The sequence below is a fragment of the Patiria miniata genome, unplaced genomic scaffold (genome assembly GCF_015706575.1).
Source record: "Patiria miniata isolate m_02_andy unplaced genomic scaffold, ASM1570657v1 HiC_scaffold_20, whole genome shotgun sequence".
NCBI classification, from domain to species: Eukaryota; Metazoa; Echinodermata; class Asteroidea; order Valvatida; family Asterinidae; genus Patiria; species Patiria miniata.
In genome coordinates this window covers 24,167,468-24,191,254 of record NW_024037059.1, presented here as the reverse complement: position 1 = coordinate 24,191,254, position 23,787 = coordinate 24,167,468, and the positions used below count along the sequence as shown (strand labels likewise).

Genomic DNA, 23,787 nt, shown 5'->3' with positions numbered 1-23,787 from the left:
GTAACCAGCCCGTAATCGCAACAGTAGTGTAAAAAGATCACAGATTTTGTTTTAATGAGTCACTCTGCCAAGCGCACTTGGTCTTTTCACATTTGGACACTGTCCGCACACTGCCATTGTCCGTAACCGCAATGATCCTGTCTTTCGAGTAAGCCTGACTGCTACTGCTAGCTCAATTGTAGCCCGCATGCTGGCAGTCCTTTGCAGTGACTGCATTGGAAACCTTGGTGTATGCCGCATGGTATTGTCTGATCGCTACGCTCAGCTGCAGAGTTCGCTGGCATGCTGCTTGTCCAATCGTAGGATATCCAATCGCTAGGACAGTGGGGTGCCCATGTCATGCGATTTTTGAGTTTCCATTAAATTCCGAAAAAAACAACAACATAAAAGTACCAAAACTAATTTCACAAGCTCTGACTTGTACACGCTAGTTGAACTATTGCTTAAGTAGCCCGGCTGGCAAGTCAGAAACAAATTGGGATACGTCAAAGATGCAACACGTAATCAAGTTCCATGAGTCTACATGGAAGTTTACGGAAGTGAGAGGTCAATTCTTGGCACAAAATTTCTCTTTCACGTCATGCGACTTTTCAGTTTCCATAAAATTCCGAGTGTGATTTTCTTGTGAAATCAAAGTACCAAAACTAATTTCACAATCTCTGACTTGTACACATTAGCTTTCCTTTTATGAGGGGCCCTGAAGTGCGCTTACAGGGGTCAACTTTCAGGCTCTATACACGTTTTACATGTATGCATATTGATGTTTATGAGACACTCTATAAAAGAAAAACATACGGGCTAGTGAAAATGCCCGCGGGCTAGTTAAGAGTCTGTTTCAGTAGCCAGGCTGGCTAGTGAAAAAAAAGGTTAAGGTTGAACCCTGTATTCAGAGACTCTTCACCACCACTACATGTACAGTTTGTATCTCTTCATCCTTTTTTGGGATGCAGATTTTAAAGTTGGTGTATGTACGTATGTGCTTTTTGGGTATGGCACCTTGGAAATAGATTTTCAAATTGACTTTTCTAGCGTTACATTAGTTATGAGCTTTAGTTACGTCAGAAATGAAGCGTGCCATTTAAAACCACTTTTTGAAACTGTATAAAGGCATGCAAAAACAATAAACAAACTTATTTTTTTATTTTTTAAAATTTCTTTTGGAAAAGAAAATCCAAATTTTGAATGATGTAAATACCGACTTTAAGCTTTATTGCGTAGCCAAATCTCACTCACAATATATTAAAAAGATGGGAAAAAAGGAATTAAATGAAATATGAAGGAATACAAGGGATTAAAAGACACCAACACAACAAGAATCGAAATTTTATAGCGCTCTTATTGAAGCCCACAATAGTGCACCCTCAAGCGATTAAATAGGAAAGGTCATGTGACCACACCGGGAAAAAATTGAGCGCGGTGCGTCGCCAGACAAAACGATCCAAGAAAGAATTGCCACAGAAAGTTACGCAAGTTGAAAGGTTTATTGATATGTTTATCAATAGAATAGACACTTATACATAAGAACACTCTCCATTTGGAGAAAGTTGGTGACATAAAACCCAGAAGGAGAGTCAATTTTCAAAGGTTTTTCAGCAGATGAAAAAGATGAATTTAGAATGTTGAAAAAACTATTTTGGACAAGTGTAATTGTCTGAATAGTTTTGTGCACATGGAACCCCCCCCTCCACATTTTAATGTCATGGGCCCCACCCATAAAAGGGAGAGAAAAAATGGTTTTGAACTTGTTGAGGCATCCGTAAGTGATCCTGAGAGTTTCAAGATGTACCCCAAAGTGCATGGCCCCCACAAGCATATGCTTTTGTTATTGGCTGTTTCGGCAACCGGCCGAAACAGCCTTTGTTTTCGTTAAGATTTTTATTTTATTACTTTATTATTTTTCTTTTTCTGTCATTTTGCCCATTGCTTTTGTACACGTTTTTTTTGTCCCCTGCACTTTGGCCACTGAAATCCATCCGATTGCCTTTATACTCGGCACACACTTACATAGACCAGCACCTGCAGTTGTGCCCCTAACATTTACGTCATCATGACGTTGTCACATGACGTCACATTATATGCGATTTTTCTGTTATGACCATTTTCTAGCAGAATTCGGCTAGATCTGACAGATTGGGCTATATCTCCAAAAGTACAGGTCCGATTGGGTTGAAAGTTAGTACATGTATGTACCTAGACCGGGATGTCTTATAGATGAAAATTAACTTGACATCATGATGACATCATCACGTGACATATGACGTCATATAAAATAAACATATTTTGAAGGCCTATATCTCCTGAACTACAGGTCCGATGGGGTTGAAAGTTGGTATGTATCTAGACCGGGATGTCTTATAGATGAAAATTAACTTGACGGCATGATGACGTCATCACGTGACATATGACGTCATATAAAATAAAATTTTTTTGAAGGCCCATATCTCCAGAACTACATGTCCGATTGGGTTCAAAGTTGGTATGCACCTAGACCGGGATGTGTTAAAGATGAACATTGAAGTGAAGTCACGATGACGTCATCATGAGTCATGTGATGTCAGGTTAAATGTAATCTTTGAAAATCAATATAAAATCAACCGTGAGAGACCTGAACTTGATGTTTGCGGGAATCGATAGAATAATCCAGCTTCATTTTTGATATTACGTGTGAAATCACGTGACCCTTCCTTCCGGTTGAAAGCGGAAGTGCCTTGTAATTTAAAATTGGTAAAAGATGTGAACTTGCTTTCAACGATGTATGCTCTGGCTAAGTTGCTCTTTACAGAAAAAAAAACGGTGACGTCATAAAATGTTAGAGCGCCCTCTAGCGGCAGGTTGTTATAGATGATTATAGATGAAAATTGATGTTACGTCATCAAGACGTCATTACGTGACATGTAACGTCATAATTCAAGGCCTTATGACAATGTAATCACATATTTATGTGCCACCATTTATTATAACTTAGAGAACTACACATCCATTCTGGATGGAACTTACATGTGTATACTTGAAACTTTACATGTGACATATGTCACAAAAAAGTTACCGAAACAGCCCTGTGTTTGTCCACAAACATAAATCTAGTTTTTATATTTTCTGTTCATTTATGTTACTTGGGATACAGGTATGCAACTCCACCACACTTTGATTATGACGATCTAGAGAGGAAGTACTGGAAGAATATTACCTACAACCCTCCCATCTATGCTGCAGACATCTCTGGCTCATTGTACAGCAAGGGCTGTAATATATGGAACATTAACAAGCTCAACACACTTCTGGATGTGATTGAAGAGGAACAAGGTAAACAAGGGGCCATCAATCTTTTCATCATTTTCACATGCGCACAAAGAGTACTATTTTGGCTGGACCCCCTCCCCTCTCCCAGAGCGTACAAACTGAAAAGAAAAATGATGGTTTCTCTGCTGTTTGGAGGGAAGAGTATTATCAGCTTTCTGGAATATTTATTGAATAGCATACGTGGTCCTCTAACCCCTATCCCCAAAATTATGATAGAGATGGATGGCCCTTAAAGTGCTTTGAGAATAATTCCTCTGGCAGTCGTTACTTGTGGCCTGCATTTGATTGCCTTGCGTTTAATAATATTATAATATTATGCTCTTATCAGTGCCAGCCAGTGTTGAAGTACTCGTACTTGGTACTGGTACTTGTACTCTTACTCGAATGTCAAAGTACTCGTACTCGAAATGACGGTACTCGTACTCAGGCAGCAAGGAAAGTCGACTCCTGTTAGTACGAAATCCGCGGGACCCGGTCAATATGTTTGTATTATCCCAATTTCGTAATATCCGATTCAAGGGTTACCAACCCATTGTTCACTTTTGTGTTAGCCCAATGAACGTGCACGACATTCACGTGCGTAATCAAAGCGAAATACAACATTCGTGTCAGGTGTATGGAACTATCAACCAAAATTAATAAAATAATTATTTTATAAGGGTTTGTTAAAATATGTAAAATGTATGGTACATATATTCTTATTGTGATATGTAAATAAAAAACTAAACGAAAACGAACTAAAGTTATTAAAACGTCAAGGGTTGAAGACGGAGTCAACGTATCGACCGCCGTCGGAAATGTGACGACCAGAGCATAATTGTTCAATGTAAGTAAACTCTTCTGCACAAATTGTGTTGTGGAGATGATCAAATAGACATTCCTATTTTATTTTCTACACATTGTACCTTTCGTCTTTCAATGTTTAATGTCAGTAGTCTTTCCAGCAAAAATTAAGTGCGAGAGACCTTCAGACCTTGGTTCGTTTCTACATGTAATTTCCACGCGTTGATCGGAAATCCAAACTTGCTTGTACCAGCTGATGAGAAAGCGCCCTCATGAGACAGTTTCCTGAGCAATGTACATCGTGATTGGATCTTAATGTCTGACAAAAGTTTCGTCACAGAAGCAACATTGTCTTGCACCATATTTTACTCACAATTCTGTGCGTATGGTCTGCTTAATGCAGTTAGGATCGATCGTTTTTTTCCCCAGCGGTTGCCTTTTTGAAATTCATGGAACGGGAAGGGCCGATATATATTTTGCGAAGGCAATGTTTCGATAATGAATTCAAAAGATCTTGCAAGAATTATTTCTGTGGTATGGGCTAAAATGATAGTTAGGATAAGCTAGTTTGGGAGTTGATGTTTCTTAATTTGGATTCGGTTTAATCAGGTTACAAACATGAACGTAACTTTTAGACTTTTTTTAATGGCGCGGAAATCGTTTGGGGGTAAGAAAGGGTTGGTGGAAAATAGTTGATGGTTGATCTGTTATGTTTTCGTTCTTTATATTTACTGGCCAATATGCTAATCTTTTTTTTTAACTGAATACAAAGCCATTTGGATTTGTTGGGTTGGCTTTGTGATTCACTGAAACCTGCATCAGACCATGGGTTTATAGCTCCATGGTCGGACAAACTTGTCCTGGCAGCATGATTGTCCACGTAGCTCTCGCAGTCCATGTCAGCTTGGGTGCAGAAGATGTCACGTACTCGGTGATTGTTCCCGGCTTGTGGTTTCTTCTGTTGCCGTGTAGGCGTCGTTGTATCATGGTACCGGTATCATTAGCTTGCTTTCACAGGCCTTTGTTGGTAACCGCAGCCGACGATTAGTGAACGTACCACAGTGTCGGCAAGATTAAATAACTGACTTAATCCCATTGATGACCGTAATTATGCTGCTTTCAGATTAGGTCTGAAAGAAAGAAAAAAAAGCCATGAACTTAAGCTTTTGTGGTTTTAGGGTTTTTTTTCCGTAATAAATGGGTTGCTAACAATGCTTTTTTACTCAACGGGTCGTCAAAACCTTTCATTTTAACGGGAAGTTTGTACTGTCCGTTTTTGTCTTTAAGTGAATTTTTCCCCATAGACATGTGCACAAATGTGCCGGGACCAAAGACGTGTTTGTAATAACCGGAATTTCGTCTTAACTGTTTTCGCTATAACGGGAGCCGACTGTACTCGTACTCAACATGTCAAAATTGTACTCGATCATCAAAGTACTGGTACTTGAATAGCAGTACTTGGGGGGGGGGGGGGGAATGGTATAGCTTGACTTACCACAGCTTTATTTTATTATTGATACTTTCAGTTGGAAATGGTTGATTGGCTTGTAGAGAAATCAAAGTTTCCTGATTTTTCTATGTGCAAGTCCGAACAAACACATATAAAAGCTAGCCATGAGTGGGTATGTGTATCAGTCTGACTGGGCCTGGGCCTATTATGCACAATGAACCATTTGCCATATGGCCGTATTCAGAAATAGAAGTACTCGTACTCGGAATACAAGCACTCGAAAGTACAAGTACTCATACTCTGAGACCTGAACTTGTACTCGGAAGTACAGGAATTTGTACTCGTACTTGGCAACGTAGGTACTTGGCAGTACTCGGTACTCGGGAAAAAGCACTCGGTACTAAAAAAAAAGTACTCAACTACAACCCTGGTGCCAGCCTGTGCAAGAGATGATTAAACATAACGTTATTTATTAGGAATATCCTTGAACATAAAATACATAGCAATTACTTAGTAGAGAAGCAGTACTTCAGGAACATTACATTGCATCTAGGTAAATATACACAGATGGCTGTCCTGTGACTTTTTATTCTGTTCCTGTGTCTAAATTTCTAATTTGTAGTGCATCCAATTATAACACCCCTCCCCCCCCCCCAAAAAAAGGGGTGAACAAGTTTAGCTATATTCATTCTTTTCAGAACCACACATACTCACAAAAGAGATTTATTCACATGGTGCTACCGCAAACTTATCTTGTCTTATATTCATTTATTTATATGAAATCTTCCCCACAAGGTGTGAAAATCGAAGGAGTTAACACTGCATATCTGTACTTTGGAATGTGGAAGACCACATTTGCCTGGCACACAGAAGACATGGATCTGTACAGTATTAACTACCTGCATTTTGGAGCCCCTAAATCCTGGTAAGCCTACTGTTCTGCTATTTTTTAAAGACCTTTGACCCGTGTGTGTATCATTCTGTTAAAAATCTAGATCTAGAATGCGTGAATTGAATATTAAACACATGTTTCATTATCTGTTACGTATGCAATTGTTACAGAAGATGTTTTTCAACAGATGTTTTTCAACAGATGTTATTCAACAGATGTTATTGAAAAGAATACGTTTAACAAGAATGCGTCCAGCATTTCTCAGCACTAGTATGTGCAAGAGTCAGTAGTCCATGAACTCTCATCAAGCATCCAGCATATTGCACTGACCTTTTGCAGACATTTTTATGTAACAGGATCACTGTTTCAGTCAAGAATATGAAGTGGTCGGGTTAACCCTTCCAAACAATCGTTTGTTTTGAGTGGCCAACTGGAGATTATCTTCATGAATGCTCGAACATAAAGTGAAGGATTTGTTAGCTGTTAATCAATATGTATTTTAAACTATCTCCAAGTCAGAGAGCAAATAATCTTGGATTTGAGTGTTTCTATATATTTCAGGAACACATGTTGTTCCCACTGTGCTTTTACAGATTGATGCTGCTCCAGATACATATAACTAAACATAGGTAATAGCGTGAACATTAACGTGTCATGTCAGATCTGAATAGAGAATGTCTTGATTCTGCAGGTATGGGATTCCGCCAGAGCATGCCAAGAGGTTAGAAAGACTTGCATCTGGTAAGCAACATACAATCTCAGCTGTGTATACAATCTAACTGTGATCCTAAACAACACAACCACAAGCTTTAATCATACACGTATTCTTCGTACACGTTTGCCTGAGTTTGAAAAAAAAATGCTTCTTTTTTTTTAAAGTTTAACTTCATAATAAAAAAATTAAAAATATGTTTAGCGTCCCCGCCCGTTTCCTTTTTGGAGGCCACCTTTTTTCTTTTTTTTTACCCCAAAAATGATACATTTTCAACAGTGACATCATTTTCAAAAGATGGACATTTTTGCTTATTTGTCTGTTGCATGTAGCCCATATAAAGCTGGTGTGTCTTTTCCTGAGTCCAATGGCGGCCATTTAAAAAAAAGTGGCGGCCATCTTTTAAAAAAAGCCCGTTCAGGCGGCCATTTTGAAGGGGAAAAAAGGGCCTCCTGCTTCCTTTTTTCCCCAAAAGGCAGGACGCTAAACATGTTTTTATAAAATGTATTTATAATCAATCACAGAACAAATCTACTTTAGGTCACTGTGCACGAACACAAATGGTATAAAAAAGTATGCACTTTAAAGGGATGAGACCCAAGTAAACATAATTAAAGAAACCTTTAAAGAAAAAAATCTGAACACTTGGAAAGAAAAAAGAAATCAAATATTACGCTTCAATAAAAATGATATCAAAACTTTAGGTCAGAATATATTCAGAGCGGTGAGTTGTTCTGGTGTTGAGCTGCTAAGGTAACACAAATTGTTCCAGTTGTTCCATAAATGATATAATGGTGTTTTGTTTTTGTTGAAAGGGAAGATACAACATTTGCAAACATCCAAAAACGAAATGATCACAATCATGAAATACCTTACTGGATTGTTAGGGAATAACAGTCTAAGCATCATGTAAAATGGTAACTCCTGGGGTGCTGACAATTTCAAATAAAGTTTTATTTTTTTCTAACGCTGGTCGGCTGACCAGCGTTGGAGAAAACTTTTTTTTTTCCTTCAAAAAGTGCTCCCAATTTTTCAAATGTAGTTATTCCGCATTTTCTTTGCAATTGATTACACACCTGTGGAAGAGTGCAAGCCAGCTAGACTGATTCTCTGACCTTACAATTCCTCATAGTCTATAAAGTGCTTTGTTTCATCTTAAGTGAGGTCTGGGAACCAGACTACAAGAACATAATTGGTTTTCTTGGTTTTTCCAGCATCTACAAGCCCAAAAAGTGAAATAAGTCAGTTTAACAATATTTGCTATAACATACTTATCCTCCAAATCCATTTATTTCTGAAAATTGTAGCAAAAGCATATGTTATACATTCCTTTTGACAAGTATCACTTTATGGTTATCACCAATTTTACCACAAACGTCATAGAAATGTCTGTTCAGACAAATCATTACGCATATTTTTTTATCACCGAGATGGTGAATTGCGAAGGAAACTTGTAAAATAAAACTGGTTTCTTTTCGAAATAATGAATGTACATGTAAGTTGGCCAACAAATAAATGCAAGTAGTTTCAATTGAAAATGTTGTCGAGTGGCATTTTGGAAGACAGACAAGACAACAGGATTAAAAATGTTTATTATTTTTGTTTGATTAATTTTTTTTTTACTTGTTGATTAAAAGTTGACTTGGTTATCAGTGTGGACTTTGACCTTGCTATACAAATGTTCATGAAGTTTGAAACCACATTTTGCAGATACCGGTAGTAGATACAATGAAAAATTCTTTTCGTATTATCTGATTTATTTTGAAGTTCCATTGATCCTTGTTTTTGCTACAGGTTTTTTCCCACAGAGCTTTCAAATTTGTCCCAATTTTCTAAGACACAAGATGACATTGATCTCACCACAGATATTGAAGAAGTACTCAATCCCATATGACAAGGTCAGTCTTCAGTTAATTAAAGTAATACTTCCAAATTAATGCATTGTGTGAGAATTGAAAATAAACAGTAAATCAAAAGGTTGAAAATACAAATCTAACAAATGCAGTATAGAACTGCATTTTGTTCATGTTTAATTTTTTGTTATAATTTACCTTAGCCTGCATTTGGTATTCTTTTCTTACAGGGTGAGTCAAAAAAAGGGGAACCCAAACTCCCAAAATTATATTTCATCTTGAAAAAAAATATTTAGCACCAAACATAATAATGACTGAAAAGCCAATTTCATAAGCTACTTTTAGGTTAAAAAAATTGCTGAAATAGCTCAATTGGAATCCGTTCAAAGAATATTACCATGTAAATGCAATGACCCTAAAATCTGTTTCGTCCAAAAAAAGCAGTTTATTGTGTATTTGTACTGTTTGGAACAACAAAGAAAATGACACAGAATACTTGCTTTAACAACTGTAAACAGCTGTAGTACAAAATATCTTTATTAATAACCCTGGTTAGGCAAACAATATGATTTATAATATCCCCTTTTTTGATAAGACGGGCCTTCAAAAGGACTTTGTTGAATATTTTCAACTTTTAAACTGAGGTTTTATCGCTGGTGATATTAGGAGACAGTTGTGACGACGAGTCTTGAAATTGCATTTTTGATCAAAAGAGGTTTTAAGGTCATTGTGTTTAAATGGTAATATTCTTTGAACGGATTGAGCAATTTCAGTATTTTTTTTTCATCTAAAAGTACCTTATGAAATTGGCTTGCCAGTCAATGTTACTTTGGGTGCCACATTTTTTAAATATGAAATATAATTGTTGGGGTTTGGGTTCCGCTTTTTTTTTACTCATTCTGTATATCATTGCTGAGAGCTTGATACGTGTTCAGAGCAAAAAGGGACAACTTTACTGACAAGCATCCTAAATATTGTGTGCAATATGAGATTATTGTGAAGTTATCAGATTGTAAATTTTAATTTTTAGATTTTCATTGGAAACCTCTGTCGTGTGCCACTCAAAATGTAAAAGTTGGTTCTCCAGAGCAGTTATGTACATATAAATTTGTCATAGCTACTGCAAAATTGGTTGAAGTTTGGTACTGAAGATGATTATAGACCATCCTTTATTTCTGTTTATGCAATGACTCCTCAGTTCCAGTTTACCAGATTGTTTTGGTACTAAAGTTGTTTTGATTAGTTTATATGAGGTTAAAGGATTAAATACATTATTTTTTTTTTATTCTTAGATAACACAAGAAACAGGAGAGTTCATGGTTACTTTCCCTTATGGTTACCATGCTGGCTATAACCATGGCTATAACTGTGCCGAGTCAACCAACTTTGCTTCACTTCGTTGGATTGATTTTGGAAAGAGGGCAAAATGTGTATGTATACTTTGTACTTCATGCAGTTTCCTCCTTCTAGGGATGTTATACATGTATTTTTTTCCAGTCTGTAACTAGTAGTAATAATCAATAAGATTACCAAATCAGTGCCTTGTGGATGTTAGTGAACATGTCTGTAGCATATGGGTTGGTCTGTGTTGACATATACGCCCAGTGAAACATTACCTACCTTGTGCGTAGGGTCTGTTCTAGTGTTTGTAGAAAGCAACAGGGATTACAATATTCCAGAGTATTCCAAGAACGATCCAGGTGATGTTCAAGGGGTACTTGAGTGGTCATACATGAAAATGTGACTGGAGCAGGTTTCGATCAGTGAAATCTTGTAACATGGTATACATTGTTTGTGTTGTAAAAGTGCCTGTTCATGTAGGTACACCTTAATGTATTTAGTTAAGTGCTGGACAGAAACACCAGTACCCAATATCCGACCAAAATGGCAGGTACACAGTCAAAAAAATTTTGGTTTTGATAACAGAAACCTTGTGTTGCTCATTCTGACATAACTCTTCTGATAGGGAATCACAAGATGTTATTGATCAGTTGCTGATGCCTTTGTTTCCAAGGAATACTTGCATTGAATCCAGTCTCTGATAAGTTCTGTCTTGGGATTTTTTGTTTCAATTCAGCTGTCTTAGAGACAGGTTTGCACTAATGTGTGGGTCACGTATTGTAGGAAACACCATACTTTGTGTGTTTATGTTTTTAATGAATGGTTCCTTGAGTACCTGGCCATTAATTCAACAGGGACCTGGTTTCAAAAGGACCTGTACAATCTCACACCTCATTTAGTTTGACCAACATACCGGGGATACACCTTACTTGTGCTTACATAAAGTTTGCTGATTGTATCAACAGTGTTCCTGTCAGAGGGACTCGGTAAAAATCAACATGGAACCATTCATCAGGATCTTCCAACCACATCGCTATGATGCATGGAAGCAGGGTAAAGACATGGTCTACATCGAGGATATTGACAAACCTAGTAGTGGAATGCAGTCCCAAAATGTCATGGAGTATAACAGGTAAATATTGTCAATGTGTTACTTCTGGTAGCCATGAAGCCCCATCAAATCAAACTGTTTGTTCATCAACTGAATGTCTGAAATCTGAATGAAGATGGTTACTTTATTTTCAACTAGAGCATTACTTCATGCAATGTCTCCAGAGGGTGAAAGCCATGACACATCCACTTTTCTCTTAGCGCGTGCAGCAGGAAAGACATATTTTTCTATAGAACTATAGAATATACTATTCTATAGACTATACTATCTGTCACGATATGCCTATGTGGCATCAGCCTGGACCTATCCTCATTTTTCCGCCTAGGTATGGGATGACATTTCGCCCCATTGCGGCAGAGCACACACTCCATATTGCATGACCAGTTCCGTCATATTGCATGACCGTTTCTAACCAGTTGCCTTGACTGATCTCCGAAATTGCTGCCATGGTTCATTATTAAATGAGCTATCGAATGTTTTGACGTCCATGTTGTTGTCGGACCATAGGCATTCCTTACAGCCATCTATGGTTGTGTGCGTGATCATAGCTCAATCATCAGCACACTGCTCAACTGCAAGCACGGATTTATGCAGAAATACTCCCAATGGCTACACATTGTGGCATATTCAACTGGGTATTCTACAGCTGTATGCTTCCAACTTCATACGCTATCTCTCAGCTTTTATACTGGCTCACTATTAAATGCAAAGAATTGCCCAGGAACACATTTGTTGGTAGGCACTATGTACAGTCAGCTCCCGTTATTATGAAAACAGTTAGAAATTCCGGTTCTAACAAACTCATATCTTCGGTCCTAGCAAAATTGTGCAAATTTCTATGGGAAGAAATTCGCTGAAGACGAAAACGGACAGTATGAAATTTCTGTTACAACGAAAGGTTTGGCGACCCTGTTGCGTAAAAAAAAATTGTTAGCGACCCATTTTGTGCGGAAAAAACACACAAAAGCTTTTTGTTCTGTCTTTCAGACCTAATCTGAAAGCACATAATTACGGTCATCAATAGGTGAAGTAAAGAATGAAAACACACCAGATCAACAATTTTCCACCAACACTTTATTACCCCCAAACGATTCCTGCACCATTAAAAAAAGTCTGAATGTTACCTTCATTGTTCGTAACCTGATTGAAACGAATCCAAACTTAGAAATATGAAATCCCAAAATTATCATTTTAGCTCGTACAACACAAATAATTCTTCCAAGATCTTGTGAATTCATTATCCAAACATTGCTTTCGCAACATTCACCGAAAGTAAGATATCGGCACTTCCCATTCCGCAAATTTAAAAAAAGGCAACCTCTGGGGAAAAAAAACCGATCATCTTGTCACTGCATTATGCAGACCATACGTACAGGATTGTGGGTAAAATATGGTGCAAGCCAATAAGCTCACGTTGCTCCTGTGACGAATATTTCACAAGTCATTAAGATCCAATCGTGATGTACCATTATGACATCAATGCTCAGGAAACTGTCTCATGAGGGCGCTTTCTGATCAGCTGATGGTACTTTTATTGTAGGATCGTACCAGCTTGTACACGTTATGTTGTAGTCTCAAACCCATCTGCCTATAGTGCTATTCAGCATATGTAGTAATGCTTTACAGGTAATATGAACACAGTAGAATCTCCCGTCCCCCCCCCCCCCCCCCCCCCCCCCCCGAATTGTGGGCTGATTCTACTAGCAAGTACTTACCAGTAGAGCACCGCCCCGCCTCCCCACTCTCACTTCCGCATTTACTTATGCACTTGTACCCTCCAGAAAAGGGGATGTGTCATGGCAGATGAAATGCAAGGCACTGTGGGAAATGGCTAATGCCGTCTAGGAAATATTGCATATGTAGTAATGATCTGTAGGTAGCTCCTCACTAGTAGAATCAGTCCACACTTCTGTGAGAGGGGGTGGGGGATTTCCAGGCTGTGATATGAACAGAAAAATTGCCAGCCATCTCGCACTGCACTGTAATGTACATTGTAATGCACATGCCATGGAACTGTTATTTAAATTTGTTTATACTGCAAGATATTAAAAAGTGGAGATGTTTGAAACACAGCAAGAGTAATACCTTTCTGTTGATGGCGATACTAACACTTTGAAAGGGCAATAGACCTTTTTTTAATGGGATCCTGGAAATGCTACCATGATTTCTGTTATAACCTTCTTAAAACTTGATGTCAAGGTTGAATACCAAGGTCAAAGGTTATATGAGGTCAAGCTGCATAATAGGCTGAACATGTAAAATTGGTCTCATTTGAAAAGTTTAAGTCTAATTGGAACCACTTGGGTCATAGATGCAACATGGGAACCTTCAAATGATAATGATGTCAAAGGTCACACATCAAGGTCATGGACGCTATACTATAAGTCTTGATAGTTACGGATCATTGATTGTACATCGTCCTTGAATTTTGAAATGTGTATCTTTCAAAATCTAACATCTTCAAACTACTGCTATTTATCTCCAATAAATATGTCATTAGGTGGGAAAATATCTTATTAACATGAATGACTGAAATAATTCAAGTACACTCACTGTCACAAAACATCTCTCTTGCTAGTAAATAAGGAATGTGATCTTTGGTAAAGTTACACAAATCGGAGGGCATTAAAACTGCAGGGCAATCATTTGATAGCATGGCGATTGGTGCTTTTAAAACTGTCAAGCCTTCTGCCACACCTTCAAGACAAAGACCTACCATAGCAACGACACAAAGCTCCCACAAGTCCCTTGGACAAAAAAATCCTTCTCAAACTTCCCGCAATGACGTACAGGTCATCTAACTACTGAATATAAAAACTTACTTTGAATGTACGTGCTAAATGCAAGGGACTTTGTGACATTGCTTTGTACCTTTGATTTGTATGCAGAAGAAATTGAAACCTTTTTTTTTTTAGGCAAATCTGTTCCCAGATCCTGGTAGTTTAAATACCTGGAAATCACCCCATCATTTTGTTCTTATTTTTAAGTCCTAGAAAATCCAATGATGATGGAATGCCGCTCAAGACCAGACGTCAACCACTGCACAAAAAGGATGGGAGACGTGTCAAGACAGGAACAACAAGTCAACGAAAACGTAACCATAAAGAGTTGCATAAGGAAGATGAGCAATCCAATGTGCAGACAACATTAATCATGCAACAACAGACTGCATCGCTTACAACCCCAATTGTAAGCATTGAGATAGAACCTTTGCAAGCAGCTACTACAGTCACTTACAGTGATGTGCCAAGGGTCTTGAGCAGCTTGGAAACAACTGTACAAGAAGATATTGTCAATGAGAGTGAGGAGCCTAAACCAAAAATACCTCGCAATGAGCTGCCATCACCAAGTCCTGACCTTTCAGAAAGCAGTACTCTAAAAGCCAAGAAAAAGACCTCCAATTCTGGAAAGGGGGATTCAAAATTGAAAAAAAAGCTTTCTCACAAATACAAGGAATCTAGAACTGAGCATTTGGACTCGGAGAGAATCAATGCAAAGTCAAAAAAGAAACATCCAAAATGTATGAAAGAGAAATCCAAGTCAAAAAATAAAGAAAGTAAACTAATGAGAGAAACGAAACCAGCTGCAGAGATGTCCATACATGTAAGTGCAGGAGTTGGCATACACAATCAAACTGAAGACCATCAGAATGTTTTTACCTCTAATGATGGCCTTCTGAAAGCGAGTGGTAAATATTCCCATCAGAAGACAAAAGTAAAACCACAGAAAACAGGGTTACTGTTGGAACAGGAGAAAGCAAGAAAGAAAAAGAAACTCAAATCCCAGAAAACTGCATTGCTGAAGCTGAAAGATGGAGTAAAAAGGGAGCATGCATACAGCAGCAGCCCAAGCAACCAGCAATCCAGAACAACCAGCCAGACGACCAGCAGTCCAGACCTTCATAGAAACAAATCCAACCACAAGAAAATCAAGCTGAATAAACTTGTAGAAAAATCTACAAAGACCGAGACAAATACTACAGAGGAACAACTGGGCTACTTATCAACTGACAAAGCTGGAACAAAAGTTAAACATGAAGGATGTATGCAAGAGTTGCTATCCAAGTCAGCAGATAAAATGGCAGATCAGAATTGCATGGAGTTAACATCAAAGAGCAAAGCAGCTGCCAAGACTTCAGGACCAAAGGGAAAAGCAAAGCACGGTAATGGATAGATTTGGGAAAACAGTAACAAAACTGACAAACTTTTTTTGGATGGCAAGCTTTGTGCTTGTTCTGAAGATCATTGCATTGAATAGATATCAGATATGTTTTTGGATCAAGTAGGACCCATTTTTGGTACCATTTTCTCCCCTTGCCCTTTTGGGGCTAGTCTGAGAATCAGCCGTTATCCAGGGAGCCAAATCCTGTATAACATCTGATATATCTAGACATATACATATATGCAAGCTGTGCGCCAGCCAATCGGAGTCGACTTTACTAAATCGTGACGTCATTTCATTTCTAAATCAGGACTAAATGGTGTGATTGGTCAATTTGAAAGCAGTGTTTTGTAATACAACAACAGCCGGGCGCGATATCGCGTAACATACAGAGTGCGTGACACATTTTTTAAAAATCCATTGTCTATGACGCGCAACGGATGAATGACCGAAGACCCGATATAGAAAGCAGATTGGTCAAAATATAGGAGGTCAAGAGGTGGGGTCTTGCCTAAGTAATCAGCGAATCTGTTCACGCGTAATAGACCACGGCATTCCTATTACATAGACTATTTTGGGGCTAGGGAGAAAGGGGAGTTTGTCTGTTTTTTTTTATGCCGAGCCTATGTGAGCTTCTAGACTGATATCTTGCAGACGTTTTGATGTCAATTTCATAACTGGATGTAGTTTTTTTGCAAAATGTCCTGGGGTGCCTGAAAATCTTTTATCATTGCCCATGGACATAAAAATGCACTAATTATACAGACATTAACCCTAACTCCCTAGGCCTTTTTGCTAGGATGTAGCCTCAATCCTGCAAAATCCTCCAATTGGCCTCATGGAAAAATAGCATATAGCCTCAATCCTGCAAATTCCTCCGCTATTTCTTGAATATGGTCCATGGAGGGATGACCACTGCCTGAATCCTGCAAAATCCTCCGGCTATGACTGTCAATAGGCCGAGGCAGAGGCAGTGACATCCTGGAGCAGTGCGGAGGATGTCAAGTATAATCAAGGGCTAAATTTATGCACGGCTGAGCATAAACAACACAAGGTCCGGCCCAAGACCTTGACACAGTGCGTACTCCGAAATCAGCAACGCACTTTTGCCATGTAACCTCAATCCTGCAAATTCCTCCAATTTGCAAAAAGGATTTTGGAGGATTCAGGGCGGTTAGGGTTAATGGCATCTCTTTATCTGTTTATATGGCTAACTCTCCTACCTTCTAAAACATTTTCATCATAAGGAAAAAGGTGTTGAGGAAACCATGATATACTTGTAGATCTAGTATTATGACACGACACATGACATATTGAGTGATGCAGAGTTTTGTTCTTTTTCAGCAACACTGGAATTAATGTTATGTATTGACAGATCCGGGTACTTGATTACTGTACATTCACAAGGCCCCCATCAATGGATAAACTATTGTGTATGCTACTTTAAAGTTGGTATATACATGCTTTTTCAAAATTTCAATTTTCTTTTCTGAACGAAATTTAAAGGATGCAGCGTAGTATAAACGAGTCCTGTTTATTACGTCACGATTTACTATGTTTTGTTTGCTGCCCCCAACGACGACTTTTACACAAATTGCACGTTGGGGTCGAAACAGGACCTGAAAAACAGCTCTCAAAAGTACCTTTTGTACTCATTTCATGACAGACACAATAGTCGTTTTTATTTCATCACACCTTAGGCTACATATACCCGAAAAATGACAGAAATGTCTTCGAGCATTTCACAACCTCTTTAAACTCGAAAATAGCACAGGGAATGCAAATTTAAATAGTGATTGAAATGAATGGTACTACATTTGCCTCAAAATCCATTTGTGTCATTATTTGTGTCACTGCCTACGAAATTAGGCAAACGCCACCAAACTCTGATCTCAGTAGCTTGTATACAGAGTTTATTTTGTGTCTGTCATAGCATCTAACTATGCAAATGTACATAGTACAGGCATGCAACTTTTCCTCGGATCAGCTGATTTCCTTGTTTTTCACTTCACACTTATGCCATTCAAAATTGAAATCACTGTACAAAGTCTTGTAAAGATTGAAGTTTCCTCGTTTTTCCTTTCTTCCAAGTTGCATGCCTGATAATAGCACTTTCTCTTTCATTTTTTCTTTTGGTTAGATTTCACTTCACAAGAGTTTGCCACAATGAAAGTTTGGGCTCGTTCTATGAATGGTCTGTGGGTGACCCAGCCACATAGCTATGACATGGAGCTTGCATATAACTTGTCCATGGCGGACCAGAGACCAGGCTGCTGTATTTGTATGCTGTTCTACAATGAGAAGGTGGGTTTCTTAACAAGTTTGAATCGGGAATATTTTGACATCGACCGGACCCAGGCGCGGGATTGTTTTTCACGAACGTCGATGCCAGACGGGTTCAGGCCGTCCTCTGTGGGTAGCACACCCTGATATTTCTGGCCTCGCTCCCTGTGAGCGGGACGCAGACAGATATTCCCGGCCTCGCTCGTTACATGTTTATCTGTCATCCGTTCTGAATACCACAAAACCTTTGCGTGTATAGGCCTACACATCATCCCACGTGAACTGGTGAATCATCCTTGTTCAAGTTGTCTTCCCACAGTACCTTTTCATCACTTTTCTTGATACTTCAATGCCTGTTTAAATCCAGCAGTCAGCCAGACCGCATATTAAACCTGTTTACAGAGCATTTTCTGCATATTCAATACAAGGCTTCACCTCACCTGGAGGCTGTCCCTCGCCTGGAGGCTGTCCCTCGCCTGGAGGCTGTCCTTGTAAATTGGATTGTTATTCACTCATCCAACAGCCTTCAGGTTATAGCCTACAGTATGTGAGCACTGGTTCAGTACAGGGTACCATAGAAAAAACGTCCAACTCCAGAATAATATGCCAGGCATTCTGGCAAAAAATCAGACAGAACTGGGCAAAGGTCAAAATGAGGGTTTGTGAGTATTAGGAAAGAGAAATAAAAATATTCTAACAAGACTGTTTGTTGCACTACAATCAGACGTATCATCTACAATACTGAGAAAAAGTTTCAAATTCAAGTTTTGTAGTCATGAAAATGAAAGATGCCAATTATTAATCCTTTAAAACACTTTCATTCCACACTTTTTATACTAGTAGACATCAAAGATTACAAGTAATCTGAAAATCCCCCCAAAACACTCACCCCCTTTCGTTTTTTTCCTTTTTTCTCCACAACAGCCTGTGCCCAGTTCTATCTTTTTTTGCCAAAATGCCTCGCATATATCTGCCTAATCAAGTGTAACATCATGTGTAACATCATGTGTAACATCATGTGTAACATGTGAATACGGTACCTGATATAAAGCGCCGTAATATGAATAAACACTATCCATTGCATAGTTATGACCCATAGGTCATCCTCAGTTATTCATCACACGCACAACACACACACATATGAGTGCAACAGAATCATACATTGTGTGTCAAATGGAATTTACACAGGCTCAACAATGAAAAGGGTTTTGGGCCAAAAGTACCTGAAAATCAACCAAATTGCATTATTGAAAGTGTGATCGACTCGTACATGTACTGGCAGTTTGGCCTCCATTATTAATGTTCAGGGTGGAAACCCTACATCAACATACAGTATGTTAAAATTCCAATTGTCTTTTGTACTCCATCTTTTCTTGCTTTACTTCTTATATAGCTTGATGGTAAGGACTGGGATAGCAATAAAACAGCATGCAGTAGTCTGACAGGGCAAGGTGCTTCCATTGACCGACATACACTTGTTCTAACACCAGAGATGTGTTTTGCTGCAACCAGTGAGAATCGATTCCCAGATTGTAGAAACATGGCACTGACCTCTGAAGGCCGAAGTGTACTGCTGCACTGTAACCAGTGCAAGATCGCAGTTCATGCAAGTGAGTTTACATTTTTATTATTATCATTATTATTATTATTATTAATCATTTCTGGTAAAGAAACCAAGGATTCCTCAAAAGCGCCCTAGGCACTGTAGCTCGCAAGCCTGAAGAAACCTGTGGAGAGAAGACAATGAGAAGAAGTTACAGTTTTAGAGGTGGGAGGAAAAGCCCAGAAGAATATTCTGGGGAAAACCCACGGAATCAGGCAGGGACTGAAAACCCAATCCACATATTGGCCCAGGCGGGATTCGAACCCGGGTCACAGCGGTGGAAGGCGAGGAAAGTACTGCTGTGCCAACCTGACTCCCCACGCCAACCTGACTCCCCAAATCAAGTCAATGAATCTTGTTAGCCCCAGTTTTAGCATGACTTTTCACACACACACACCATGGAGAGTTAGGATTTTATACCATTGTTCGACAGGAACATTTTACATGTGTAAGTACTAAATGTGTCTGTTGTACCTCATTTGGAAACCGATAGAGTAATTCAACTGGAAAGGATGGTCATCCTTTTTCCTGATTCTCTTTACTGATTCTCATGCCATTAGTGCTGTTTGAAATTTCAATCCTCAATTCTCATTCACTATTGAAATCACTATTGTCCCTTGTTTATTTATTCTTCAACTTTTGAGGACCTCCCATATGTTTTGTAAACACACCTCAAAAGTGGACCTTGGCCAAATTGTGGACACTATTCTATATTGTTCAAGGCCCACAGTTTGAATACAGTTACATACACACTCTTCGCATACTGTGTGTAGCAACGATGTGTGGGAGAAGCTATGACACTGAAGCTTCTTCCTACTGTAACCGGGGAGAGTGGAATTAGTTAGTTTTTAAAATGTGGCACTCTCCTTATGTCCGAGGGGTTCCACTAAAAAATGATTTGGGTAGAGCGAATGTTTTCTGTTGTCTCACAAATATGAAATGGTTTATTTACAGTACAAATAGAGACAATATATATACAAATTATTAGGTATTTACACAAGAATTATATTAGAAACTTGGTTGGGTGTATAAAAACGACAGTCAAAAGGGAAATGGGCTAATGAAGTAGCTCCAAGGATATTATCTGAAATGCATAAAAACAATAAATGTCTAATGAATTATGGGAATTACTGTGGCATAAACTGACTGTTGCCCAAATGGAGAATTATTTAAATGGCAATTATGCAAGAATATGGATATTTTATATACATGTAGTGTAATTTTAAATCCGAAAATAGAAATGAATTATTCACCAAGTTATGTTAAAAAATTAAATCAGAATATAATACCATGCTCTAATAACTTATTCCCGAATGATCGTAGCAATAGAAAACTTATAGTTTTGGGGAAATGGGAAAAGTCTATTTCAAAAGATAAATGAGAACGTAAATATTATGGCAACACTAAAATTTAAGTTGAAGTTAGCGTACTTGTGTTGCTCATAAGTTCCAATTTGTGTTTGTTTCAAAAGGAAAATTTGAAGTTCACAAAAATAAAGTACTTGATAACATTGTTTTCCGAAATGCCAAAAAATATTAAAATAGTAGGAGATTGTGTTTAAATAAATGGACGGTGTTTACCCGAAATGTTTAAAGTATAAAATAAAGTCAACAGAAAATCCTTTTTGCCATCTCATGCAAGAATTAAATAGAGACTCATTAAAATCATTCTCAAAAATACTTGCAAATCACGACGACAGATTTGTTTCAAAAGTTAATAATCAGTCGTGATTACAAGACCAATATCCGGCCGTGTCCGTTTTGACGGCCTTTAATTCTGGCAATCAACCAACATACAAAAGACCAGAATGTTTCATACATGATGGCATAAAAAGATTTTAGGCATAAAAATGTTTTAGGCATAAAAATGTTAAATATCAGACAAAGGATTTACTCACCACTTGTCCGATGTGAAAATCGAAGTAGAAGCAGCAAAAAATAGATGAAACTATTCTACTGCAGTATAGGGAGCCTCTCTCAAAATTGCAATAAAAGTGGAGAGTGTAAGCGCTCGTAATAGATGGTCTGCTCGCAACAAGATGTTGGATCGAAATCAACAGTATTCCGCAGCTAGCCCTACAAGAAAACTATACCGAAACGCCCGGAATGTCAACTATTCCTCTTAAACAAAGCGCGTTGGAATGCAAAACTTGCACGCTCGCTACGCCCATCGCATAGTTAAGCAAAATTCTAGGCGGCGCGCGCTGTTAAAAAAAAGTTTAGTTGGCCGCGAGAGGGCGCTAGGCAAAAAGCATGATCGCAATGGCTGCTCACATGTAAATCTACACAAACACGAAGTTACAAAAGTTTGGTATGAAATAATGCTGGAGTAAGGAACCAGTCGGGGAAAAGTAAGTACTGCAACCCGACCTGGTTACACTACTTACTGTTTGCTCATGAACATGAACTTTGCATTGGAATAAACTCTAAAGGTACCACAAATCTGTTCTTAACAGAACAAAAACTACTTAGCAAAGTTGATAACAAGCAGGACAAGTTCTTCTCAGAACTAATATCTTCTAAGCAGTAGTTATTACCACATGGTGTTACCGCAAACCGAAACGATACCGATATCCCACCTTGTAAAGCCTCAAATCTTGTACCACAAATCCTTCAGAATCATTACAGGATTTGAAAATGAAGGTAAATGTAAGTAGGGGCAGGGCCATACAAGAGAGAAAACTCAGAAGAGCTATACTGATGTAACATTTACAAAAACATATTCATTTTAATTTTTTTTACAAAATTCATTGTGGTGTTAAGTTTTGGAGATGTTCTGTCCATACCATTTTTCATTTTCACCCTGTAAAATAATTTTTGCTTGTAAGTTGATATTTTCCTCGCAAGACCAAAGTCATTCAGTTTTAGAATGTGAGATTGACAAATAAAATCAATTAAGTTGTGTAATAATAACTTTAATGATTTTTAATTGGTTTTGGCTGAACAATTATTTGGCTCCCCTCCTAGAATTGGTTATGTCTGCTCACAGGTCAGATCTGTCTCTGTGCAAAAGCAACTTCAATTAATCCTGACCTTCCCAAATCCTCCCAAATCCTCTTTGCAAAATGGAGGATTTTGCAGGATTGCGGCTCTGTGACAAAAATGTGTGGCTGATTTTGGAGGATGCACTGTGTCAAGGTCTTAGGCCGGACCTTGTGTTGTTTATGCTCAGCTGGCATAGATTTAGGCCTACATGTAGATTATACTTAAAGTCCTCCGCACTGCTCCAGGATGTAACTGGCTCTGCCTCAACATATTGACAGTGATTGCTGGAGGCTTTTGCAGGATTGAGGCAGTAGTCGCCCCTCCAAGGACCACGTTCAAGTATAATTAACAGATGATTTTGCAGGATTGAGGCTGTATGCAAGTTTTATACGGAGGCAGTTGGAGGACTTTGCAGAATTGAGGTTGCATCTTAGCCTAGGGAGTTAGGGTTAAAGCCTTTTCCAGTAGGTTGCATATATACGCAATATATAAAGGCCATTTTTTCCTTTTGTTACAATTTAAAATGCATTACTAAAGTAGACACATTGGATGCTCTGCAAAGGCTTAGATCATTAATATTATTGTTTCCTTCTGTCTTTCCTTTGTTCAGGTTGTTATGGTGAGTCTGGGAGCGAGTCTGACTCATGGAAATGCAGACGATGTAAAGAGCAGGATTATCTGGCAGTAAGTGTTAATGCTGAATATGTAGGACAGGACTGACAGCAGTGTTCATGTATGTTCATGTTTATATGTACATGTTTGACAGATATCCATCCTGTTAAAGTTAAGTGTAAGCACAACTGACTAAAAACTACATTAGCTTGAAATAATGGCAATAATGATCCGCAGGTTTAGAAATCAATAATGTTGAAACAGAGATAACAAATACTGATGTCATTGGCACAAAGATCTAGAGCTGGGGCCTGTGGCTTAACCCAAACACCCTAAGCCCTTTTTGCTAGGAACCATCCTCAATCCTCCAAAATCCTCCAAAATTTTGCACCTATGTTCAAGTGAAGGATACTCAGTGACTCAATCCTTCAAAATCGTCAGACAGTCCTGCCTCAAAAAATGCATTCATTCTCAATCCTCCAAAATAATCCTCCTTTTCAAACACCACTCATTCTATATCTTCCAAAAACCTCATGTTTCTTAAACACTGTTTATCCTCAATCCTCCATAATCCTTTCAAAACTGCCATGAGGATTTTGGAGGATTGAGGTGGGTTAGGGTTTACTAGGAGTGAAGAAAAGGGATGCAGGTTACTATTAGTCACTGCACATTGTACACCTCTTACCATTTTTTTTAATATAA

General features: G+C 38.4%; 1 protein-coding gene across 2 annotated transcripts in view; it reads left to right on the top strand.

Annotated features, from left to right (window-relative positions):
* Positions 1-23,787, top strand: part of LOC119728265 (lysine-specific demethylase 4C-like) — a 48,163-nt gene that overhangs the window by 11,200 nt on the left and 13,176 nt on the right. For both annotated transcript variants that reach the window (XM_038200431.1, XM_038200430.1), the window contains exons 4-13: positions 3,125-3,303; positions 6,329-6,458; positions 7,117-7,166; positions 8,932-9,035; positions 10,283-10,420; positions 11,297-11,463; positions 14,430-15,604; positions 17,744-17,907; positions 19,280-19,496; positions 23,084-23,157. In XM_038200431.1, coding sequence (XP_038056359.1) covers positions 3,125-3,303; positions 6,329-6,458; positions 7,117-7,166; positions 8,932-9,035; positions 10,283-10,420; positions 11,297-11,463; positions 14,430-15,604; positions 17,744-17,907; positions 19,280-19,496; positions 23,084-23,157 — 2,398 coding nt within the window. The remainder of the gene's footprint in view (positions 1-3,124; positions 3,304-6,328; positions 6,459-7,116; positions 7,167-8,931; positions 9,036-10,282; positions 10,421-11,296; positions 11,464-14,429; positions 15,605-17,743; positions 17,908-19,279; positions 19,497-23,083; positions 23,158-23,787) is intronic.